This window comes from Bombina bombina, chromosome 2 (assembly GCF_027579735.1).
Source record: "Bombina bombina isolate aBomBom1 chromosome 2, aBomBom1.pri, whole genome shotgun sequence".
Lineage (NCBI taxonomy): Eukaryota > Metazoa > Chordata > Amphibia > Anura > Bombinatoridae > Bombina > Bombina bombina.
In genome coordinates this window covers 558,446,556-558,472,339 of record NC_069500.1, presented here as the reverse complement: position 1 = coordinate 558,472,339, position 25,784 = coordinate 558,446,556, and the positions used below count along the sequence as shown (strand labels likewise).

At 39.5% G+C, this 25,784-nt stretch overlaps 1 protein-coding gene across 2 annotated transcripts in view; it reads right to left on the bottom strand.

Annotated features, from left to right (window-relative positions):
- The window catches only part of FANCC (FA complementation group C), a 1,120,322-nt gene that overhangs the window by 312,482 nt on the left and 782,056 nt on the right, over positions 1-25,784 (bottom strand). For both annotated transcript variants that reach the window (XM_053702420.1, XM_053702421.1), the window contains one exon: positions 2,963-3,062. In XM_053702420.1, coding sequence (XP_053558395.1) covers positions 2,963-3,062 — 100 coding nt within the window. The remainder of the gene's footprint in view (positions 1-2,962; positions 3,063-25,784) is intronic.

Here is a 25,784-nt window from a genome sequence, read left to right as displayed (position 1 = left end):
AGGAAAGGGGAAGTGAAAAATACAGCAATCCTCGAAAAAGAGCAGAGAAGCACTGGCGAAGGAGATCTGAACCAAAATAGGACAATGCAATCCACAATTAAGCACCGATCGAGAAATTAATCACCACCTACACTGAAGATCTCCATGCAGTCATCTGATTCCCCGACCCTCAGAAGGAAGGACTCTAGCTCCTGTCCGAAGGACCTCAGGAGCTACAAATATACTGCCATAGCAGGAATTCGTAATCCCAGCTAACCATGCGAGTTATGCAGGCACAAACGCTTAGTATGGCGTACGAACCAAACATCGGACGACCCACCAAGATGAAATAAACTAGGACCAGCCTGATATCTAGGATAGAAGGGCCTCCTATAGCTTGTAGGAACAAGAAAACAACCTCTTAACAAGAAGTAAGCAAACTTAGTACCCAAACAGGACCAGCCTGTTGTCAAGGATACAACATATCTGATATAAACCTCCAAAGAACAAAGTGAACTAATACCCAACCAGGACCAGCCTGATGTCCAGGGTACGACGAACTGTTCAAGGGCCAACTGAAAGTTCAAAACCCTAGCAGGGCTAGACTGAATAAAACGACAAACAATAGACAAATAAGCTCTGAGGCTTAAACATAGTCTCTTATTTATTTATTTTTTGACCTTCCGTCGGAAGCAACAACTATCACGACCATACAATCGCTAGTATATAAATCCCAAAGAAGAAACATTTTCCTAAAAGGAAAAGTCTACAACAGTCTCGTGCCCCGGAAATAAAAGAAATAAAACACATCCTAACCGGATTAAAAGAAAGTAGGTAGCACCCGCAGGTGAACGCCAAAAAGGAATGGGAACACTAACAGGGCCAGCCTGTCAGATCTGATTACTCAAGAGCTGAGAACTGGGATTAGATAAACAAACGAACATCAGGAGTAGGATTTCCATCCCTCCATTCGTCTAGTGCTGTTCGCCATCCAATTAAGAAGACTGAGGATCAGGAGAACTGAAATCCTCCAAAGTCTCCAACACATGCCTCAGCAGTACATACAGGAGCGTCAGTCTGAATCTAAAGGCAAAACTCACCTCCAGCAGGGCATCTGAAGGCCCTGATCCTGAAAGCTGAACCCCTGAAGTCTCAGAGGGAACTGCTCCCCCAGAGGAAAAACCCGTCTCATCTGACGCCCCCTGGTTAGGAGGACACGGATAAGCTATTCTCTTGCAATCAGGAAGATGTAAGTGCACCAACACCAAAGATATGGCCATGCGCAACCGTGCAGCAACCTCTGGTGGAAATAAGCCTTCTTCCAGAGAAGGGGTAACAGTATTTGGGACAACTGCCTGTGTAGGAACAGAAAATTCCAGGGGCCGCACCTCGCAGGACCCAGAATCCTCAGAGGCGGACGGCTCAGCGGTCTCTAATCTCTCCCCAGTGGGAGAAGAGAGCCCTCTATTACGACATACGGAACATAATTCATTGGGCAGGATTACCCGGGCCTCCATACAATCTAAGCAGGTAACAGCATCTGAATCAGAGAAATTCTCCTCTGAAAAATCAGAATCCTCCATAACTTGACTGACTAAATTATGGACAAAAATAACTGGCACCTCAAACCCCCAATGGCTGGGGCACTCACCACTTCCTATGACCCAGACAAGTAGAGAACAGACCCTCACCACCGACACTCGGTCAAGAATACGTAAATGGAGAACGAAAACGTGACCACACCCGGTCACAAGGTGCAACATGCAGGCCAAGGAAAAGCTTGCCAGTCCCCAAGAACTGCGAAGCTCGAAAAACCTGTACGTTCCGTAAAAGCCATGAGCACCAACATCTTTACACATAAGCAGACAGAATCACATAACAAACATTATTAAAGTCCCCCACTGTTCAATAACCCCCCTCAGGAGATATTACCCCTTAATTCCATAAAGATAAAGGAGTCCCACTGAGTCCCTGTCTTCTATTATTACATTATATTCCCAAAGTGAAAATGAAACAATTTTACCAAAATTTATGCCGTGGAACAATAACACTGTCCTTCAAGTTTGACAGATAGTAGCGTTGCTTCTGACATGGACTTGAGTTTAGAAAGCAGACAGCGAAACCCATCAACGCTGATTGCTTAAGGAGCTGTTAATATGAGCCGGGATGGTTTCGCAGAAAGATTCTCCCTGCATCTCAGAACTCCAATATATATCCGTGCTCTCACTGAGAGGCTGACAGGACTACTTAAAACTTCAGTTCTATCTCAAAGAGTACTACCCTCCATAAGAAACTATTCTGTAATCTTCTGAAACTTCTCTGCCAACCTCCTATGACAAAAGGCAATGAGGGATGAGGGAAGTGGGGGAGGTATTTAAGCGTTTGGCTGGGGTGTCTTTGCCTCCGCTTGGTGGCCAGGTTCTGTATTTCCCAAAAGTAATGAATGCAGCTGTGGACTCTCCCTGTTTTAAAAAGAAAAGATTTGTTTTGCACATGTATATCTGCACCAAAAATGTTTTATATGAGTATGTCCTTGTCTGGCATCATGTAGTAACTTTGATTGTTCTGCATACATGTTCAATAAAGTGTTATTATAATTTATTATTTAGTACATTATAGTGTGTAATTCGACACCTGGCTTGTAAGCCATAAATCCTTTCAAACCCTAACATTAATATTACTTGCATCATGTATGCAAGTAGATCATTAATAATAATTAGTGAGCACACTTTAGAATAGGATTGATATCACAAAGTATCATATTGAGTAATTGCGTGCTTAATCATTTACTTTATAAATGAAGATGAAATTGAAAGCATTAAAGGTGTCTGAATGGTAAACTTTGTTTGTATGTTAGCATACTATGCCTACAGAATACATCATAATTGCAAACTGATGTAAATGATGAGTATCTGCAAACATGATACACTGGGGGAGTATATGTTAGCAGAACACAAAACAAATATGGGAAATTTAACAGTACCTGCATGTTATCCTTCTGGTATTCCTTGATGAAGTGATGTGTAAATACGCGAATAACAGTAATTACTCTAAAGTTTCCATCACATTCCAGAAGTGCATTCCTAGGCATTAAAAAATATATGCAATGTTAAACAACCAATTGACCTGCCAGTTGGCTATGCCCAAAATGCATCATTTCAACATATTTAATTTTCTTTGAATACTAGATTTTTTTTTTTAATTTATAGATATATTTTTTAAGCAGAACATTTGCATGTGACAGTCATAAGCAATGCTCTAGATACCAGAGTTATTTAATGTTCGCTCCCTACCAAATTGTACAATGCTCTGTTTCATACACATATGCCCAACTCAATGGACCATTCAGAAAAAAAAAGAAAGAAAAAAAAATATTGTCAAATGTTGATTCTTAAAAAAAAAAAAAAAGAAAAAAAAACCCCACAAAAAAATAAACAAACTGACGTTGTTTGTATTGTTAGTTTTGCAAATATCCATTTCTGTCTACCTGTATGTATTGAACATTTTTATTTTTCATTACAATGTCCCTTTAGGAACAAATTCGGATAGAATGATACAGGTACAAAAACCCTTTAGTTAAATTGTTTGGGACCGTAAAAGGTTTGGATTTCAGGGTATTTGTATATTTGCAAATGAGACAGCTTGGAGAGTGAATGATTCCAATTGTAAACAACAATATTATATGCCGTTTAGGCAATATTTACATGTCATAATAAAGCTAATACATGCAGCCTAAAGGTAGTTTTATATAATTTGTAATACTTTAGATACATAGTATCATAAGAAAGATAGTATAGTACTGTAATCAGAAATGTTATATTTGTTATTTAAATAAATATAGACTAGCATTTGCTTTGTAGAAAACAAAAATTAAACCAAAGACGCAGGCAGAGAAGATTGTGACTTACTGGCAGTGATAAAAAAATAGTAATTTTTGATAACTTTAATAATATTTTTTTTTATAAAAAACTCTGGATTATGTAATAATTCTGAATTTTGGAATTACAGATTTGGTGATTTGTACCTGATTACTCAAAGCAAAGATTAGCATGAGAATAATATGCAGATAAATGTTTTTTTTAATTTCTATTGTTATATAAAAATTTTTTTTAAAAAAGGGTAACGTTTTAGTTGTCAAGCAATGGGTGCCACGATATAACTTATGTTTCGTTATTTGCTATAAATACTACAGTCAACAACCTGTTTTGCTTTAAGGACTTCTCCAGAATGGCTCCTATTTTGTAGAACGCTCTGCCTCGCACCACTAGACTCTCCCCTAGTTTTCAAGCAGATGGAGGTTTTTGCTGGAGGATTTTTGAGATCCAGCCTGATAAACAAAAACTACGGGTAGTGCCTTGTTAATCGTGAGTTGCCCCTTTTATTGCAATCTGTTGTATGGAAATGTTATCACCTTGTGTGTGTTTCATGTAATTTCAGCTGATGGTGCTCCAGGATTTGTGCTGCCCTAGTGATCTCAGGAGTTTCACCCAATAAGGATATTCCATATTAGTTTTTTTGGCTGCATTGAACTATAATATTTAATACTAATTTTCCTTTCTTTATAGACTTATGTCATAGTATGTTTAACTTGTATATGAGCCCCCTTTATAGATATTTTGATATCTATTATTTAATTGCTACTTCTAACAAACGGCTAGATTACGAGTTGTGTGTTAACCTGAAAAAGCAGCGTTAACAGGTCCTAACGCTGCTTTTTTACTACCACTGGTATTACGAGTCTTGCAGGTTTAGGGGCACCGCACACTTTTTTGGCCTTACCGCAAAACACGTAAACTTCGTAAACCCTTTGTTCTATGGGACTTCCATAGCGCTGGTATTACGAGTCTGTCCTGGGAGGCCAAAAAGCGAGCGTTATACCCTCTACCTCCAAGATCCGTAACGCATTCTAAAGTCAGTAGTTATGAGTTTTACACTACAACGCTGTAGCATAAAACTCATAACTAAAGTGCTAAAAAGTACACTAACACCCATAAACTACCTATTAACCCCTAAACCGAGGCCCTCCCGCATCGCAAACACTATAATACAATTTTTTACCCCTAATCTGCCGCTCCGCACATCGCCGCCACTATAATAAACATGTTAACCCCTAAACCGCCGCTCTCCCGCCTCGCAAACACTAGTTAAATATTATTAACCCCTAATCTGCCGCCCCTAACATCGCTGCCACCTACATTATACTTATTAACCCCTAATCTGCCATCCCCAACGTCGCCGCCACTATATTAAATGTATTAACCCCTAAATCTAAGTCTAACCCTAACTTAAATATAATTTAAATAAATCTAAATAAAATTACTATAATTAACTAAATTATTCCTATTTAAAACTAAATACTTACCTATAAAATAAACCCTACGCTAGCTACAATATAACTAATAGTTACATTGTAGTTAGCTTAGGGTTTATTTTTATTTTACAGGCAAGTTTGTATTTATTTTAACTAGGCAGAATAGTTATTAAATAGTTATTAACTATTTAATAACTACCTAGCTAAAATAAATACAAATTGACCTGTAAAATAAAACCTAACCACTACAATTAAATAAATTAACTAAATTAAATACAATTAAATAAATTACATTAAATTAGCTAAATCACAAAAAAACAACAACACTAAATTACAGAAAATAAACAAATTACAGATCTTTAAACTAATTACACCTAATCTAATAGCCCTATCAAAATAAAAAAAAGCCCCCCCCCCCCACAAAAAAATAAAAAAAACCCTAGCCTAAACTAAACTATCAATAGCCCTTAAAAGGGCCTTTTGCGGGGCATTGCCCCAAAGTAATCAGCTCTTTTACCTGTAAAAAAAAAAAAACTACAAACAACCCCCCCAACAGTAAAACCGACCACCCACACAACCAACCCCCCAAATAAAAGCCTAACTAAAAAAAAACTAAGCTCCCCATTGCCCTGAAAAGGGCATTTGGATGGGCATTGCCCTTAAAAGGGCAGTTAGCTCTTTTTGTGGCCCAAAGCCCTAATCTAAAAATAAAACCCAGCCTTAAAAAACCTAACACTAACCCCCTGAAGATCGACTTACTGTTCTGAAGACCGGACATCCATCCTTAAAGGTACATTAAACCCAATTTCTTTCTTTCATGATTCAGATAGAGAATACAATTTTAAACAACTTTCTAATTTACTTCTATTATATAATTTGCTTTATTCTCTTGATATTCTTTCCTGAAAAGCATATCTAGATAGGCTCAGTAGCTTCTGATTGGTGGCTGCACATAGATGCCTCATGTGATTCGCTCACCAATGTGCATTGCTATTTCTTTAACAAAGGATATCTAAAGATTGCACCAAATTAGATAATAGAAGTACATTGGAATGTTGTTTAAAATTGTATTCTTTATCTGAATCGCGAAATAAATTTTTGGGTTTAATGGCCCTTTAAGGAATGCTCCGCGTCGGATGTCTTGAAGATGGAGCCGATCCGCGTCAGATGGATGAAGATTGAAGATGCCGTTTGGATGAAGACTTCTGCCCGTCAGGAGGATCACTTCGCCCGGCTTGGATGAAGACTTCTCCCGGCTTCGTTGAGGACTTCAGCCCGGTTGGATGAAGACTTCTGCCGCTTCCTTGATAATGGATGTCCGGTCTTCAGAACAGTAAGTCGATCTTCAGGGGGTTAGTGTTAGGTTTTTTTAAGGGTGTATTGGTTGGGTTTTATTTTTAGGTTAGGGCTTTAGGCCGCAAAAGAGCTAACTGCCCTTTTAAGGGCAATGCCCATCCAAATGCCTTTTTCAGGGCAATGGGGAGCTTAGGTTTTTTTAGTTAGGCTTTTATTTGGGGGGTTGGTTGTGTGGGTGGTGGGTTTTACTGTTGGGGGGGTTGTTTATTATTTGTTTTACAGGTAAAAGAGCTGATTACTTTGGGGCAATGCCCCGCAAAAGGCCCTTTTAAGGGCTATTGATAGTTTAGTTTAGGCTAGGTTTATTTTTTTGGGGGGGTTTATTTTGATACGGCTATTAGATTAGGTGTAATTAGTTTAAATATCTTGTAATTTGTTTATTATTTTCTGTAATTTAGTGGGGGTTTTTATTTGTACTTTAGCTAATTGTATTTAATTTTATTTAATTTAGGTCATTTATTTAATTGTAGTGTAGTGTTAGGTGTTAGTGTAACTTAGGTTAGGTTTCATTTTACAGGTACTTTTGTATTTATTTTAGCTAGGTAGTTATTAAATAGTTAATAGCTATTTAGCAACTATTCTACCTAGTTAAAATAAATACAAATAAACCCTAAGATAGCTACAATGTAACTATTAGTTATATTGTAGCTAGCTAAGGGTTTATTTTACAGGTAAGTATTTAGTTTTAAATAGGAATTATTTAGGTAATAATATTAATTTTTATTTAGATTTATTGTAATTATATTTAAGTTAGGGGTGTTAATACATTTAGTATAGTGGCGGCGACATTGGGGGCGGCAGATTAGGGGTTAATAAATGTAGGTAGGTGGCGGCGATGTTAGGGATGGCAGATTAGGGGTTAATAATATTTAAAAACTAAGGTTTGCAAGGCTGGAGTGTGGCGGTTTAGGGGTTAATATGTTTATTATAGTGGCGGCAACGTCTATAGCTTGTTCCAGTTCAGGTGTCAAGATCACAGGACCTTAGTGAGCCAATGGCTATAGCGGATTACCGGGAATTGTAAATTCTTTCTGTTGAGATTAAAAAGTGTGTGTACCAAAACACTTTGTGATTTCTAATGCAGATTTTTGGAGTAATCTTTGTTAGATGAGAGTATATATCAGAGCGCTCTGATTTTTGACACAGCTTATCATCCTTTAATCATCTACACATTTCAGCTTAACAGCCTTTTTCAAGATCATTGGCTCACTAAGGTGCTGTGATCTTGACACCTGAACCGGAACAAGCTACCTTGAGGAGAGAGCGGCTGAATCTTGGAGGGCATCGTATCTAGATGCCAAGCCAGACTGAGAACGGTAAAACCTTGGAAGGTGAAAGTCTGAGTGCCGGAACCCTGGGTAAGCTGTAAACTTGCATAATACATGCAGAGAAATCATTGAAGATTTTGTATTCTGGGAAGGAGTCACGGACTCTAAATATTGAAGTGTACAGTTTAATATAAAGAGTAATCTTCCTATATCAGCTGAATTTCTACCTTAGTCCTACTATACGAGTCACTTATTGCAATTTAAACTGGACAATCTTTGTAGGTTTTTTAACCTTTTTGCTGGACAGTTACCCGCAATCAATATATAACAGTGGCTGCTACATTTGCACTCATTTGTGTTTGCAACTATTGTTTAGGCACTTATTTGTGTTTGCAACATTGGTCTAAGCAGTATAATGAATGTTATAAGTTTTTATCTGTGTTTAATGTATAACTTTTAACCACCGGTGGTAGCATTTTTATTTTTATTTCTTGTTTATAAATAAATATTGTTATTGAATACTTGCTCTGTGGAATTTCAGGTATTTTGATTATTTATTGTCATATTTTTGATCTCTATAGCTGCTTGTGTTTAGCGCTCCTGATTTTTGTAATTTTTATCTTTCATTTTTTAAAGTGGTTGGGGTAGCACTTTACTTGAGGTAGCTTTGGCTATTTTTTAGGGGCTGTATATTTCTAGTTTAAAAACCCGTAATACCAGCGCTGCATGTAAGTGAGCGGTGAGAGAAAACTGCTTGTTAGCACCACATAGCCCCTAACGCAAAACTCGTAATCTGGCCGTAAGGAAATGACTTGTGACAAATTAAAACTCCAATGGCTGTAGGCATATGTTGAAATTAAAAAACAGTGTGATACATGTCAGCTGTTGCACTAATACATTTCAAGAGGGGTGGTAATAAGAACAAAAAAATATATTAAAACGGAAAAAAAATGGATACGTTTACTACAGTGTCAGAAGCAAGTGGATTAATCGAACAGTTGGAAATTAAATGTTTTGTTTATAATTATTATTGTGCCATCTAGTGGCTGACATGATGTATTGTGATTTTTTTAATTTGTATTTAAAGGGACAGTCTAGTCCAAAATAAACTATCAGGATTAAGATAGAGAATGTAATTTTAAACAATTTTCCAATTTACTTTTATCAACAATTTTGCTTTGTTCTCTTGGTATTCAAAGTTGAAAGCTAAACCTAGGAGATTCATATGCTAATTTCTAAGCCCTTGAAGGCCGCCTCTTCACTCAGGGCATTTTGACAGTGTTTCACCACTAGAGGGTGTTAGTTCATGTGTGTCATATAGTTAACACTGTGCTCACGCACGTGGAGTTCAGGTGAGCCAGCTCTGATTGGCTAAAATGGATGTCTGTCAAAAGAACTGATATAAGGGGCACCCTGCAGAGGCAAATCACAGAGGTAAAAGGTGTAATATATAACTGTGTTGGTTGTGCAAAACTAGGTAATGGGTAATAAAGAGATTATCTATCTTTTTAAACAATAACATTTCTGATGTAGACTGCCCCTTTAAGGAATATGGTATTGTCTCAATTTTCAATTTATTCCACAGTGTTAAAGGGACATGAAAAACATAAATTATGCTTACCTGATAATTTCATTTCCATCTGTATGGGAAGAGTTCACAGCTGCATTCCTTACTTGTGGAGAATACTGAACCTGGCCACCAGGAGGAGGCAAAGACACCCCAGCCAAAGGCTTAAATACCTCCACCATTTCCTCATAACCCCAGTCATTCTACCGAGGGAACAAAGAACAGTAGGAGAAATATCAGGGTGAAAAATGTGCCAGAAGAAAACATTTCAAATTTAGGGCCGCCCATCGGAGAACACGGGCGGGAGCTGTGGATTCCTTCCATACAGATGGAAATGAAATTATCAGGTAAGCATAATTTATGTTTTCCATCTTAATATGGGAAGAGTCTACAGCTGCATTCCTTACTTGTGGGAAACATATACCCAAGCTCTAGAGCACACAGAATGTTAACAGGAGGCAAAAAAAGAGGCGGACACTAATCTGAGGGCCCCACAGCCTGCAAAACCTTTCTCCCGAAGGCTGCTTCAGCAGAAGCAAAACCATCAAACTTTCAAAAATGTTGGAAAAAGTATGTAAGGAGAACCAGATAGCCACCTTACAAATTTGATCCATAGAGGCCTCATTTTTGAAGGCCCAAGAGAAACCACTGCTCTCGTAGAATGAGCCGTAATCCTCAGAAGAAGCTCATGTCCCGCCGTTTCTATGTTAAACGGATGACACTCTTCGGACAAAAAGATAATGATGTCGAAGAGGCCCTCCGGCCCCTACGCTTCCCGGAAAAGAGAACAAACAGAGAAAGAGGTTTGTCTAAATTCCTTTGTGGCCCGAAGATAGAACTTCAAGGCACAAACTACATCCAGAATACGTTGTAAACATTCTTTCGACGAAGAAAGATTAGGACATAAGAAAGGAACCACAATCTCTTGATAGATGTTGTGAATTGACACAACCTTAGGAAGAAACCTAACTTGGTTAGAAAAACAGCCTTATCGGCATGAAAAGGCAGATAAGGAGGGATGCATTTCAAGGCAGCAATCACAGATACTCTGCGTGCAGAAGCAATAGCCAGTAGAAAAAGAACCTTCCAAGACAACAATTTAATGTCCACTTCATGCATAGGCTCCAAGAGGACCCGTTGAAAAACCTTAAGGACAAGATTTAAACTCCAAGGAGGAGCCTTAGATCTAAACACAGGTCTGATCCCAGCAGAGCCTTAACAAATGGCTGCACATCTGGAAGCTCTGCAAACCTCTTGTGCGGTAACACAGACAGGGCCGAAAACTGTCCCGTCAGGGGACTTAGCAGAAAAGCCCTTCTCCAGTTCATCCTGGAGAACAGAATAAGTAGGTCCACCACACCTTATGATAGATGCGACAAGCAACCAGCTTACGAGCTTGAATGAGAGTAAAAATAACTCTCTCAGAAAACCATCTCTTGGCTAGGACTAAGCGTTCAATCTCCACGCAGTAAGCTGCAGAGAATTTAGACATTGATGAACAAAGAGACCTTGGTCAGCAGATCCTTGCAACAAGGTAACTTCCACCGAGGAGATGACGGCATCCCCACTAGATCCGCGAACAATATCCTTTGCGGCCAACATGGAGCGGTCAGTATCACTGACGCCTGCATGACTCGAGCCACTACACTAGGAAGTAGTGGAAACAGTCGGAAAGGATAAATCAGATTGAATCTCCAAGGCACCGCTAATGCATCTGTTAGCTCCACCTGAGGATCCCTGTACCTCGACCCCTATCTGGGTAGCTTGGTATAAAGACGTTATAAGATCTACCTCTTACAAATCTCTGCAAACACTCGGGATAGAGAGACCATTCTCTCTGATGGAAGGATTGTCTGCTGAGGAAATCCGCTTCCCAGTTGTCCACACCCGGAATGTGGGTCGCTGAAAGCGAACAAATGCGGGTCTCCCCCACACCAGAATCCGAGATACTTCCCTCAACACTAGGGAGCTTCTCGTTCCCCCTGATAGTTGATGTAAGCCACCAAGGATATATTGCTTGATTAGAATCTGATTAACTTGGACAAACGCAGCAGAGGCCAAGCCTTCAGAGCATTATATATTTCCTGAAGAACCAAAATGAGATCAGGAGAGAGCTTTACCTTCTGAGACCAGAGGTCCTGTGTTTTCCTGGCACTCCAAACAGCTCCCCATCCTGACAGACTCGCAAACCATAGTCACAATCACCCAGGATGGTCTTGAGACAGACGTCCCTCAAGACAAGTGATCCGGACAAAACCACCAAGAGAGCGATTCTCCCGATTAGTTGACCTGAGAAATATGTTGAGACAGATCCGAATGATCGCCGTTCCACTAGTTCAGCATGCGCAGTTGCAACAGTCTGAGGTGATACCTGGCAAAGGAAATGTCCAAGCCGGACACCATGAGACCAATCACCTCCATACACCGAGCCACAGATGACCTTAAGGAGATCTGAAGGGCAAGACATGTTGAAGCTAGCTTGCAACATCTCTGGTCTGTTAGAAATATTCTCATGTCTATGGAGACTATTATAGTACCCGAGATACAAGAGAACTCTCTCTAGATTATCTGCCATCCATGGGATCGAAGAAGACAGAGGAGCTATTCAGAATGGTCCACTCTTCGAAAAATTTCTTTAGCTAGACCAAACGGAAGGGCAATAAACTGGAAGTGCTGGTCCATGAATGCAAACCTTAGGAACTGGAAGTGGTCCCTGAGAATTGGTAAGTGAAGGGCGCATCCTTTAGATCTATCGTGGTCATGAACTACCCCTCTCAAACGAGGGGAAGAGTGGACCTTATTGTCTCCATCTTAAACAAGGGGACATTTAAAAATCTGCTTAAGCACTTTAGGTTCTCCTAGGGACCATGAAAGGTTTGAATAGGCAAACCTCTCACTGGGATAGGCACCGGGACAATAACTCCTAGAGGACAGATCCTGTACACCCCAGAAAGGCTTCCCTCCTTTCTGGTCAGGAAGACAGGAGGAATCTGCCCTTGGGTGGCTGAGACTTAACACATATCTTGTAACTCCAGGGCACATGGATCCTGCACGTCCCTGAACCAAGCGACTGAAAAGAGCGACAGTCTGCCCCCTACACGATCCAGAAGAGGACCAGGGACCGCACATTAATGCCGACGTCAACTTGGCAGGCTTCTTGCTCTGCTTGGATTTATTCCAGGACTGAGCCAGCTTCCAAGAACTCTTGGTTTGCTCCGGCTTAGCGGAGGACTGCTGATATGGGCTTTATCAGAACGAAAAGAAAGAAAATCATCCCTTAGATTAGTCCATATACTCTTGCGGTATGAGGGCACCCTTGCCCCCTGAGACCGTGGGGATAATTGAGTCCAGGCCTGGATCAGACAAAATCATTCCCTTAAAGGGAGGGAAGAAATCTAGACCTGGAAGTCATATCCACAAACCATGACTCGAGCCAGAACCCGACGGGCCTGAACAGAAAAAGCTGAAGCCATAGCATTCAAGCGAATAAACTGCCTAATAGCAGCACAAATAAAAGAATTAATAACCCTCAAGGCCATAAATCTTTTCTGAGTAACGTTTGTGGGACCCTCCACCCCGATCAATCCTATAAGGAGTCACGCCTGAAGGCAGTTTCTCCAATAACCGCGGCAACAGCTGCTGCCGGTTGAAACAAATATCCCGTATGTTGAAACATCCTTCCTAAGAGAGTCTCTATCTTTTATCCATGGGCTCTTCAAACGAAGAACTATCCTCAAGCAGGATAGTAGTATGTTTAGCAAGGGTGAAGATAACGCCATCCCATTTAGAGACGGAACCTCACAACTCCAATAATAGTCCAGGACCGGGGACGATTTGTTAAAGGAGAAGAGGGGGAAAAGGAATCCAATCCTGTCCCATTCATTCATAATAATGTTCCCCATCTGACAGGAGCAGGGAAGGATAAGGTACCAACCCTGTCCTCAAACTCTATACAATTTAGGAATTAAAGGTTCATCAGGCATTTTGGCCTCTGAATTCGCCAAAAACTTCCTTTAGAAGAAAGCGCAAATTCCTAAACTAAAGTCTGGTTCCTCCGCAGCCGGAGGTTTAGAGGCAGCAGACTCCGATCCAGAATGTTCATACTCTGAAGTCTCAGAAAGAACTTCATCCTCAAATAACCCTCAGTTAAATCCAATAAATTATCTGATGTACTCTGGGAAGGAATATAATATTTAACCTTTCGCTTGCGCTTAGCAGGGAGCGGTAAAGCATTAAAGGCCACAGACACCGCTGTCTGAACTGTGCAGTAACGTCTGGTAAAAAAAGGCCCCCTCCAGATGGAGGATTAGCAATGGTACGTGAAAACTGCATGTGTAGCGATATAATAATGTAGGGTACGCACCTCACTTGACGACAACTCCTACGAGGTGGACGGCTCCGTGGTATCAAATATGCTTGATATTATCACATTATCAAGGCATATGGAACATAATTGAGAGGGTGGAACTAAGGCCTCTTCACCACATAAAAACATAATTTATGTAAGAACTTACCTGATAAATTCATTTCTTTCATATTAGCAAGAGACCATGAGCTAGTGACGTATGGGATATACATTCCTACCAGGAGGGGCAAAGTTTCCCAAACCTTAAAATGCCTATAAATACACCCCTCACCACAACCACAATTCAGTTTAACGAATAGCCAAGAAGTGGGGTGATAAGAAAGGAGCGAAAGCATCAAAAAAATAAGGAATTGGAATAATTGTGCTTTATACAAAAAAATCATAACCACCACAAAAAAGGGTGGGCCTCATGGACTCTTGCTAATATGAAAGAAATGAATTTATCAGGTAAGTTCTTACATAAATTATGTTTTCTTTCATGTAATTAGCAAGAGTCCATGAGCTAGTGACGTATGGGATAATAAATACCCAAGATGTGGAACTTCCACGCAAGAGTCACTAGAGAGGGAGGGATAAAATAAAGACAGCCAATTCCGCCGAAAAATGAATCCACTACCCAAAGCAAAAAAGTTTCAATTTTTATAATGAAAAAAACTGAAATTATAAGCAGAAGAATCAAACTGAGACAGCTGCCTGAAGTACCATTCTACCAAAACTGCTTCTAAAGAAGAGAAAACATCAAAATGGTAGAACATAGTAAAAGTATGCAAAGAAGACCAAGTCATTGCTTTGCAAATCTGATCAACAGAAGCTTCATTCTTTAAAAAACCCAGGAAGTAGAAACTTATCTAGTAGAATGAGCCGTAATCCTCCGAGGCGGGAATCCACCCGACTCCAAATAAGCATGATGAATCAAAAGTTTAAGCAAGATGCCAAATAAATGGCAGAAGCTTTTTGACCTTCCTAAAACCAGAAAAGATAAAAAATGGACTAGAAGTCTATCTGAAATTTGAATAGCTTCAACATAGAAAGTAAGAATCTCACCAAAGAAGTCTTAGGAAAACAATTATTCCTCCCTAATGTTTGTTAGAATTTATAACTTTAGGTAAGAATTGAAATGAGGACAGCAAAAACCACCTTTTCCTGATGAAAAAAATCAGAAAAAAAGAGATTCACAAGAAAGAACAGATAATTCAAAAGCTGTTCTAGCTGAAGAGATGTCCAAAAAGAACAATACTTTCCATGAAAGTAATTAATGTCCAGAGCAAGCATATGCTCAAATAGAAGAGCCTGAAAAACCTTCAGAACCCAATTAAGACTCCAAGGAGGAGAAATTGGCTTAATGACAGGTTTGTTACGAATCAAAACCTGAAAAAAATGATGAATATCAGGAAGTAACACTGCCTTATCCTGATGAAAAATCAGAAAAAGATATTCACAAAAAAGAGCAGATAACTCAAAAATTCTTCTAGCAGAAGAAATAACCAAAAGGAACAATACTTTTCCAAGAAAGTATTTTAATGTTCAGAAAATGCATAGTTTCAAACGGAGGAGCCTGTAAAGCCCTCAGCACCAAATTGAGACTCCAAAGAGGAGAGATTGAATTAATGACAGGCTTGATACGGACCAAAGCCTGAACAAAACAATGAATATCAGGATGATTAGCAATCTTTCTGTGAAAAAAAGAACAGAGAGAGTAGAGATTTGTCCTAACAAGAACTGCAGACAAAACCTTATCCAAACCAACCTGAAAAAAATAATAAAATTCTATGAATTTTAAAAGAATGCCAAGAAAAGTTGGTCTTCCAGACTCAATAATAAATCTTTCTAGAGACAGATTAACAAGCCTGAAACCAAGCGATCAATCTCCATCCCTTCAAATTTAATGATTTGAGATCCTGATGGAAAAAATGGACCTTGAGAAAGAAGGTCTGGTTTAAACGGAAGTGTCCAAGGTTGGCAACTGGCCATCCGAATGAAATCCGCATACCAAAACCTGAGAGGCCATGCTGGAGCCACCAGCATAACAAACAAATACTCCATAAGAATTTTGGAAATCACTTTGGAAGAAGAACTAGAGGCGGAAAGAAATAGGCAAAAAGATAATTTCCAAAGAAATGTCAATGTATACACTACTTTCGCCTGAGGATCCCCAGACCTGAATAGGCCCCTGGGAAGTTCTTAATTCAGATGAGATGCCAACAGATCTATTTCTAGAAATGCTCACATCTGAAAAATTGAAAAACATATCTGGGTATGAGAGACCATTCTCCCGGATGCAAAGCTTGATTAACAGAGATAATCCGCTTCCCAAATATCTATACCTGGGAAAAAAAACACAGAATTTAGATAGGAGCTGGATTTAGCCTAAGCTAATATCCGAGACACTTCTGTCACAGCCTAAGGACTGATAGTCCTACCCTGATGATTGACATACACCATAGTTGTGATATTGTCTGAAAAACAATAAACGTCTCTACCTCAAAAAGAAACTAACTGAAAAACTCTGAGAAAACACAGAGTTCTAAAATATCAAATGGTAATCTCGCCTCCTGAGATTTCCAAACCCCTTGTGCTGACAGAGATCCTCAGACAGCCTCCCAACCAAAAAGACTCACATCTGTAGAGATCATGGTCCAGGTTGAAAGAAACGAAGAGACCTGTAGAACTAAATGATGGTGATCTTAACCACCAAATCAAGAGAGATAAATATTAGGATTTGAAGATTTAAAATGCGAAATCCTAGAATCCCTGCACCATAATTCAGCATAAAAGACTGGAAAGGTTCTTTCTATTGAAAATGAGCAAAGGGAATTGAATCCAATGCTGTGGCCATAAGACCAAAAACTTTTATGCATATATAGCAACTGAAGGAAGTAATAGAGACTAAAGGTACCGACAGATGGAACCCAATAAAATTGTCCCTTGTCTGATAGAGACAAAGACAGTGACACAAACTATCTGGAAACCTAAAAAAGGTGACCCTTGTGAGAGGAATCAAGAGCTTTTGAAAAAAAGATCCTCTAACTATGTCCTGAAGAACAAAGTGAATCATATGAGATTCCGCATCCTCAGAAAATAATCTGAATGAATACAGAAAAAATATGCATTTATTGTACCTAATGAAAACAAATAATGCTATCACTGACCAAAAAAAGGCAGAATAGTTTGAATAAAAACTCCAAAACCCAGTTCCTAAAAATGGAACTGGAAGAAATACCCCAGAAGATTCCAGGTCTGAGCAGCGCTTGAACCCCACGGGTGACCAGCCATGCTTCAACAGTACCCAAAATAAATAGGATCGAAACACACTTAAAGAAAGTGTTAGCCTTACTGGAATAAAATCAAAGAAATTTGGACCGAATAGAACCAAATACATTTCAAAAAAGTCTTAACCTGCCCCTTGCCAGCCAAGCTGGAATACGGCACATACATCGCAATTTAAGGGAGCTGATTTCGAACTGAAAAAATTTCCAATTAAAAACATGTTACTTGGGAAAGAATTCAGGAATTCATTCCTTAATAAGAACAACCAAACTAGTATAAGCTTAACCCCTTAATGACCAAGGACGTACGCCACACGTCCTAAAAAAAAATACAGTTAATGACCGAGGACGTGTGGCGTACGTCCTTGGTCTGGAAAGCAGCTGGAAGCGATCCTGCACGCTTCCAGCTGCTTTCCGGTTATTGCAGTGATGCCTCGATATCGAGGCATCCTGCAATAACCCCCCTTGGCCATCCGATGCAGAGAGAGCCACTCTGTGGCCCTCCCTGCACCGGACATCGGTGGCCGGTAACGTTGGTGGGTGGGAGCAAGTCTGGGAGGCGGGTGGGCGGCCATCGATGTGCCGAATGGAGTGGAGGGGGGTGGGATCGGGGGGGGGGGGGGGCAGGAGCACGCATGGGAGCGCGCGCGTGCACGGGGGGCGGCGGGCGGGCGCGTGCACGGGGCGGGAGCGGGAGGGAACTGCTGCACTACAGAAAAATAAACTGGGAAAAGTTAAAAAAAAAAAAGTTTTAAAAGCTGTAAATAAACAGCTAAGGGACCTGGAAGGGGTGGGGGGTTGATCTTGGGGGGGGGAAGCTACACTACAGAAAAGGGTATTTTTTTAATAAAAAGGCACATTTTTTTACTAAACTGGGTACTGGCAGACAGCTGCCAGTACCCAAGATGGCGCCCATTAAGGCAGAGGGGGAGGGTTAGAGAGCTGTTTGGTGGGGGATCAGTGAGGCTGGGAGCTAAGGGGGATCCTACACAGCAGCATATGTAAATATGCTAAAAAAACACACACAAAAAGCCCAAATATAGCTTTTATTTTAGTACTGGCAGAGTTTCTGCCAGTACTTAAGATGGCGGGGACAATTGTGGGGTGGGGGAGGGAAGAGAGCTGTTTGGGAGGGATCAGGGGGTCTCATGTTTCAGGTGGGAGGCTGAGCTCTACACTAAAGCTAAAATTAACCCTGTAAGCTCCCTACAAGCTACATAATTAACCCCTTCACTGCTAGCCATAATACACGTGTGAAATGCAGCGGCATTTGGCGGCCTTCTAATTACCAAAAAGCAACGCCAAAGCCATATATGTCTGCTATTTCTGAACAAAGGGGATCCCAGAGAAGCATTTACAACCATTTGTGCCATAATTGCATAAGCTGTTTGTAAATAATTTCAGTGAGAAACCTAAAATTGTGAAAAATTTAACGTTTTTTTTAATTTGATCGCATTTGGCGGTGAAATGGTGGCATGAAATATACCAAAATGTGCCTAGATCAATACTTGGGGTTGTCTACTACACTACACTAAAGCTAAAATTATCCCTAAAAGCTCCCTACATGCTCCATAATTAACCCCTTCACTGCTGGGCATAATACACGTGTAGTGCGCAGTGGCATTTAGCAGCCTTCTAATTACTAAAAAGCAACGCCAAAGCCATATATGTCTGCTATTTCTGAACAAAGGGGATCCCAGAGAAGCATTTACAACCATTTAAGCCATAATTACACAAGCCGTTTGTAAATAATTTCAGTGAGAAACCAAAAGTTTGTGAAAAAATTAGTAAAAAAGTGAACGATTTTTTGTATTTAATAGCATTTGGCGGTGAAATGGTGGCATGAAATATACCAAAATGGGCCTAGATGAATACTTTGGGATGTCTACTAAAAAAAAATATATACATGTCAATGGATATTCAGAGATTCCTGAAAGATATTAGTGTTCTAATGTAACTAGCGCTAATTTTGAAAAAACATAATTTATGTAAGAACTTACCTGATAAATTCATTTCTTTCATATTAGCAAGAGTCCATGAGCTAGTGACGTATGGGACGTATGGGATATACATTCCTACCAGGAGGGGCAAAGTTTCCCAAACCTCAAAATGCCTATAAATACACCCCTCACCACACCCACAATTCAGTTTAACGAATAGCCAAGAAGTGGGGTGATAAAAAAGTGCGAAAGCATATAAAATAAGGAATTGGAATAATTGTGCTTTATACAAAATCATAACCACCACAAAAAAAGGGCGGGCCTCATGGACTCTTGCTAATATGAAAGAAATGAATTTATCAGGTAAGTTCTTACATAAATTATGTTTTCTTTCATGTAATTAGCAAGAGTCCATGAGCTAGTGACGTATGGGATAATGACTACTCAAGATGTGGATCTTTCCACACAAGAGTCACTAGAGAGGGAGGGATAAAATAAAGACAGCCAATTCCTGCTGAAAATAATCCACACCCAAAATAAAGTTTAACGAAAAACATAAGCAGAAGATTCAAACTGAAACCGCTGCCTGAAGTACTTTTCTACCAAAAACTGCTTCAGAAGAAGAAAATACATCAAAATGGTAGAATTTAGTAAAAGTATGCAAAGAGGACCAAGTTGCTGCTTTGCAGATCTGGTCAACCGAAGCTTCATTCCTAAACGCCCAGGAAGTAGATACTGACCTAGTAGAATGAGCTGTAATTCTCTGAGGCGGAATTTTACCCGACTCAACATAGGCAAGATGAATTAAAGATTTCAACCAAGATGCCAAAGAAATGGCAGAAGCTTTCTGGCCTTTCCTAGAACCGGAAAAGATAACAAATAGACTAGAAGTCTTACGGAAAGATTTCGTAGCTTCAACATAATATTTCAAAGCTCTAACAACATCCAAAGAATGCAACGATTTCTCCTTAGAATTCTTAGGATTAGGACATAATGAAGGAACCACAATTTCTCTACTAATGTTGTTAGGTAAAAATTCAAAAGAAGTTCGCAACACCGCCTTATCCTGATGAAAAATCAGAAAAGGAGACTCACAAGAAAGAGCAGATAATTCAGAAACTCTTCTAGCAGAAGAGATGGCCAAAAGGAACAAAACTTTCCAAGAAAGTAATTTAATGTCCAATGAATGCATAGGTTCAAACGGAGGAGCTTGAAGAGCTCCCAGAACCAAATTCAAACTCCAAGGAGGAGAAATTGACTTAATGACAGGTTTTATACGAACCAAAGCTTGTACAAAACAATGAATATCAGGAAGAATAGCAATCTTTCTGTGAAAAAGAACAGAAAGAGCAGAGATTTGTCCTTTCAAAGAACTTGCGGACAAACCCTTATCTAAACCATCCTGAAGAAACTGTAAAATTCTCGGTATTCTAAAAGAATGCCAAGAAAAATGATGAGAAAGACACCAAGAAATATAAGTCTTCCAGACTCTATAATATATCTCTCGAGATACAGATTTACGAGCCTGTAACATAGTATTAATCACGGAGTCAGAGAAACCTCTTTGACCAAGAATCAAGCGTTCAATCTCCATACCTTTAAATTTAAGGATTTCAGATCCTGATGGAAAAAAAGGGCCTTGTGACAGAAGGTCTGGTCTTAACGGAAGAGTCCACGGTTGGCAAGAGGCCATCCGGACAAGATCCGCATACCAAAACCTGTGAGGCCATGCCGGAGCTACCAGCAGAACAAACGAGCATTCCTTCAGAATCTTGGAGATTACTCTTGGAAGAAGAACTAGAGGCGGAAAGATATAGGCAGGATGATACTTCCAAGGAAGTGATAATGCATCCACTGCCTCCGCCTGAGGATCCCGGGATCTGGACAGATACCTGGGAAGTTTCTTGTTTAGATGGGACGCCATCAGATCTATTTCTGGAAGTTCCCACATTTGAACAATCTGAAGAAATACCCCTGGGTGAAGAGACCATTCGCCCGGATGCAACGTTTGGCGACTGAGATAATCCGCTTCCCAATTGTCTACACCTGGGATATGAACCGCAGAGATTAGACAGGAGCTGGATTCCGCCCAAACCAAAATTCGAGATACGTCTTTCATAGCCAGAGGACTGTGAGTCCCTCCTTGATGATTGATGTATGCCACAGTTGTGACATTGTCTGTCTGAAAACAAATGAACGATTCTCTCTTCAGAAGAGGCCAAAACTGAAGAGCTCTGAAAATTGCACGGAGTTCCAAAATATTGATCGGTAATCTCACCTCCTGAGATTCCCAAACTCCTTGTGCCGTCAGAGATCCCCACACAGCTCCCCAACCTGTGAGACTTGCATCTGTTGAAATTACAGTCCAGGTCGGAAGCACAAAAGAAGCCCCCTGAATTAAACGATGGTGATCTGTCCACCATGTTAGAGAGTGTCGAACAATCGGTTTTAAAGATATTAATTGAGATATCTTCGTGTAATCCTTGCACCATTGCTTCAGCATACAGAGCTGAAGAGGTCGCATGTGAAAACGAGCAAAGGGGATCGCGTCCGATGCAGCAGTCATAAGACCTAGAATTTCCATGCATAAGGCTACCGAAGGGAATGATTGTGACTGAAGGTTTCGACAAGCTGTAATCAACTTTAGACGTCTCTTGTCTGTTAAAGACAGAGTCATGGACACTGAATCCATCTGGAAACCCAGAAAGGTTACCCTTGTCTGAGGAATCAAAGAACTTTTTGGTAAATTGATCCTCCAACCATGATCTTGAAGAAACAACACAAGTCGATTCGTATGAGATTCTGCTAAATGTAAAGACTGAGCAAGTACCAAGATATCGTCCAAATAAGGAAATACCACAATACCCTGTTCTCTGATTACAGACAGCAGGGCACCGAGAACCTTTGTAAAAATTCTTGGAGCTGTAGCTAGGCCAAACGGCAGAGCCACAAATTGGTAATGCTTGTCCAGAAACGAGAATCTCAGGAACTGATAATGATCTGGATGAATCGGAATATGCAGATATGCATCCTGTAAATCTATCGTGGACATATAATTCCCTTGCTGAACAAAAGGTAAGATAGTCCTTACAGTTACCATCTTGAACGTTGGTATCCTTACATAACGATTCAATATTTTTAGATCCAGAACTGGTCTGAAAGAATTCTCCTTCTTTGGTACAATGAAGAGATTTGAATAAAACCCCATCCCCTGTTCCGGAACTGGAACTGGCATAATTACTCCAGTCAACTCTAGATCTGAAACACATTTCAGAAATGCTTGAGCTTTTACTGGATTTACTGGGACACGGGAAAGAAAAAATCTCTTTGCAGGAGGTCTCAACTTGAAACCAATTCTGTACCCTTCTGAAACAATGCTCTGAATCCAAAGATTGTGAACAGAATTGATCCAAATTTCCTTGAAAAAACGTAACCTGCCCCCTACCAGCTGAGCTGGAATGAGGGCCGCACCTTCATGTGGACTTAGAAGCAGGCTTTGCCTTTCTAGCTGGCTTGGATTTATTCCAGACTGGAGATGGTCTCCAAACTGAAACTGCTCCTGAGGATGAAGGATCAGGCTTTTGTTCTTTGTTGAAACGAAAGGAACGAAAACGATTATTAGCCCTGTTTTTACCTTTAGATCTTTTATCCTGTGGTAAAAAAGTTCCTTTCCCACCAGTAACAGTTGAAATAATGGAATCCAACTGAGAACCAAATAATTTGTTACCCTGGAAAGAAATGGAAAGTAAAGTTGATTTAGAAGCCATATCAGCATTCCAAGTTTTAAGCCATAAAGCTCTTCTAGCTAAAATAGCTAGAGACATAAACCTGACATCAACTCTGATAATATCAAAAATGGCATCACAGATAAAATTATTAGCATGCTGAAGAAGAATAATAATATCATGAGAATCACGATGTGTTACTTGTTGCGCTAAAGTTTCCAACCAAAAAGTTGAAGCTGCAGCAACATCAGCCAAAGATATAGCAGGTCTAAGAAGATTACCTGAACACAGATAAGCTTTTCTTAGAAAGGACTCAATTTTCCTATCTAGAGGATCCTTAAACGAAGTACCATCTGACGTAGGAATAGTAGTACGTTTAGCAAGGGTAGAAATAGCCCCATCAACTTTAGGGATCTTGTCCCAAAATTCTAATCTGTCAGACGGCACAGGATATAATTGCTTAAAACGTTTAGAAGGAGTAAATGAATTACCCAAATTATCCCATTCTTTGGAAATTACTGCAGAAATAGCATTAGGAACAGGAAAAACTTCTGGAATAACCACAGGAGCTTTAAATACCTTATCTAAACGTTTAGAATTAGTATCAAGAGGACCAGAATCCTCTATTTCTAAAGCAATTAGAACTTCTTTAAGTAAAGAACGAATAAATTCCATTTTAAATAAATATGAAGATTTATCAGCATCAACCTCAGAGACAGAATCCTCTGAACCAGAGGAGTCATCAGAATCAGAATGATGATGTTCATTTAAAAATTCATCTGTAGGGAGAGAAGTTTTAAAAGATTTTTTACGTTTACTAGAAGGAGAAATAACAGACATAGCCTTCTTTATGGATTCAGAAACAAAATCTCTTATATTATCAGGAACATTCTGCACCTTAGATGTTGAGGGAACTGCAACAGGCAATGGTACTTTACTAAAGGAAATATTATCTGCTTTAACAAGTTTGTCATGACAATCAATACAAACAACAGCTGGAGAAATAGCTACCAAAAGTTTACAGCAGATACACTTAGCTTTGGTAGATTCAGCACTTGACAGCGATTTTCCTGTAGTATCTTCTGGCTCAGATGCAACGTGAGACATCTTGCAATATGTAAGAGAAAAAACAACATATAAAGCAAAATTGATCAAATTCCTTAAATGACAGTTTCAGGAATGGGAAAGAATGCCAAAGAACAAGCTTCTAGCAACCAGAAGCAATAAAAAATGAGACTTAAATAATGTGGAGACAAAAGTGACGCCCATATTTTTTCGCGCCAAATAAGACGCCCACATTATTTGGCACCTAAATGCTTTTTGGCGCCAAAAATGACGCCACATCCGGAACGCCGACATTTTTGGCGCGAAATAACGTCAAAGAATGACGCAACTTCCGGCGACACGTATGACGCCGGAAACGGAAATAGAATTTTTGCGCCAAAAAAGTCCGCGCCAAGAATGACGCAATAAAATGAAGCATTTTCAGCCCCCGCGAGCCTAACAGCCCACAGGGAAAAAGTCAAATTTTAAGGTAAGAAAAAATGGTCAAATCAAAATGCATTATCCCAAATATGAAACTGACTGTCTGAAAATAAGGAAAGTTGAACATTCTGAGTCAAGGCAAATAAATGTTTGAATACATATATTTAGAACTTTATAAACAAAGTGCCCAACCATAGCTTGGAGTGTCACAGAAAATAAGACTTACTTACCCCAGGACACTCATCTACATATAGCAGATAGCCAAACCAGTACTGAAACGAGAATCAGCAGAGGTAATGGTATATATAAGAGTATATCGTCGATCTGAAAAGGGAGGTAAGAGATGAATCTCTACGACCGATAACAGAGAACCTATGAAATAGACCCCTTAGAAGGAGATCACTGCATTCAAATAGGCAATACTCTCCTCACATCCCTCTGACATTCACTGCACGCTGAGAGGAAAACCGGGCTCCAACTTGCTGCGGAGCGCATATCAACGTAGAATCTAGCACAAACTTACTTCACCACCTCCATCGGAGGCAAAGTTTGTAAAAACTGAATTGTGGGTGTGGTGAGGGGTGTATTTATAGGCATTTTGAGGTTTGGGAAACTTTGCCCCTCCTGGTAGGAATGTATATCCCATACGTCCCATACGTCACTAGCTCATGGACTCTTGCTAATTACATGAAAGAAATAATGGTTTGGAAATAGCAAAGTGCTACTTGTATTTATGGCCCTATAACTTACAAAAAAAGCAAAGAACATGTAAACATTGGTTATTTCTAAACTCAGGACAAAATTTAGAAACTATTTAGCACGGGTGTTTTTTGGTAGTTGTAGATGTGTAACAGATTTTGGGGGTCATAGTTAGAAAAAGTGTGTTTTTTTCAATTTGTTCCTCATATTTTATATTTTTTTTTATAGTAAATTATAAGATATGATGAAAATAATGGTATCTTTAGAAAGTCCATTTAATAGCGAGAAAAACGGTATATAATATGTGTGGGTACAGTAAATGAGTAAGAGGAAAATTACAGCTAAACACAAACACCGCAGAAATGTAAAAATAGCCTTGGTCCCAAACGGACAGAAAATGGAAAAGTGCTGTGGTCATTAAGGGGTTAAAGTTTTAGTCTTAGAACTCAATCTTGAAGCCCAGAGTAACAGTTAAGAATTGAATCCAATTATAAAACAAATAATTGATTATCTTAGAACAAAAGAAATATGGATTTTTAGAAATCACAAAATTCTTCTAGCTCAAACAGCTAAAGACATAGATTAAACCTCATTTGCAAAAATATTCAATAAAAAGAAGACACAAATGAAATTATTAGCATGATAGTCCAGTTAAAGGACCAGACAATACAGTGGACTTGCATAATCAATAAATGCAAAACAACAAGACAAATGCAACAGCACCTAGTCTAGTAAATTTTGTCCCTTTAACAATGATAAAATAAATCATAATCTGATACTTGATCTTAAAGTAAACAGAAAAAATGAAGCAATTGCAACATC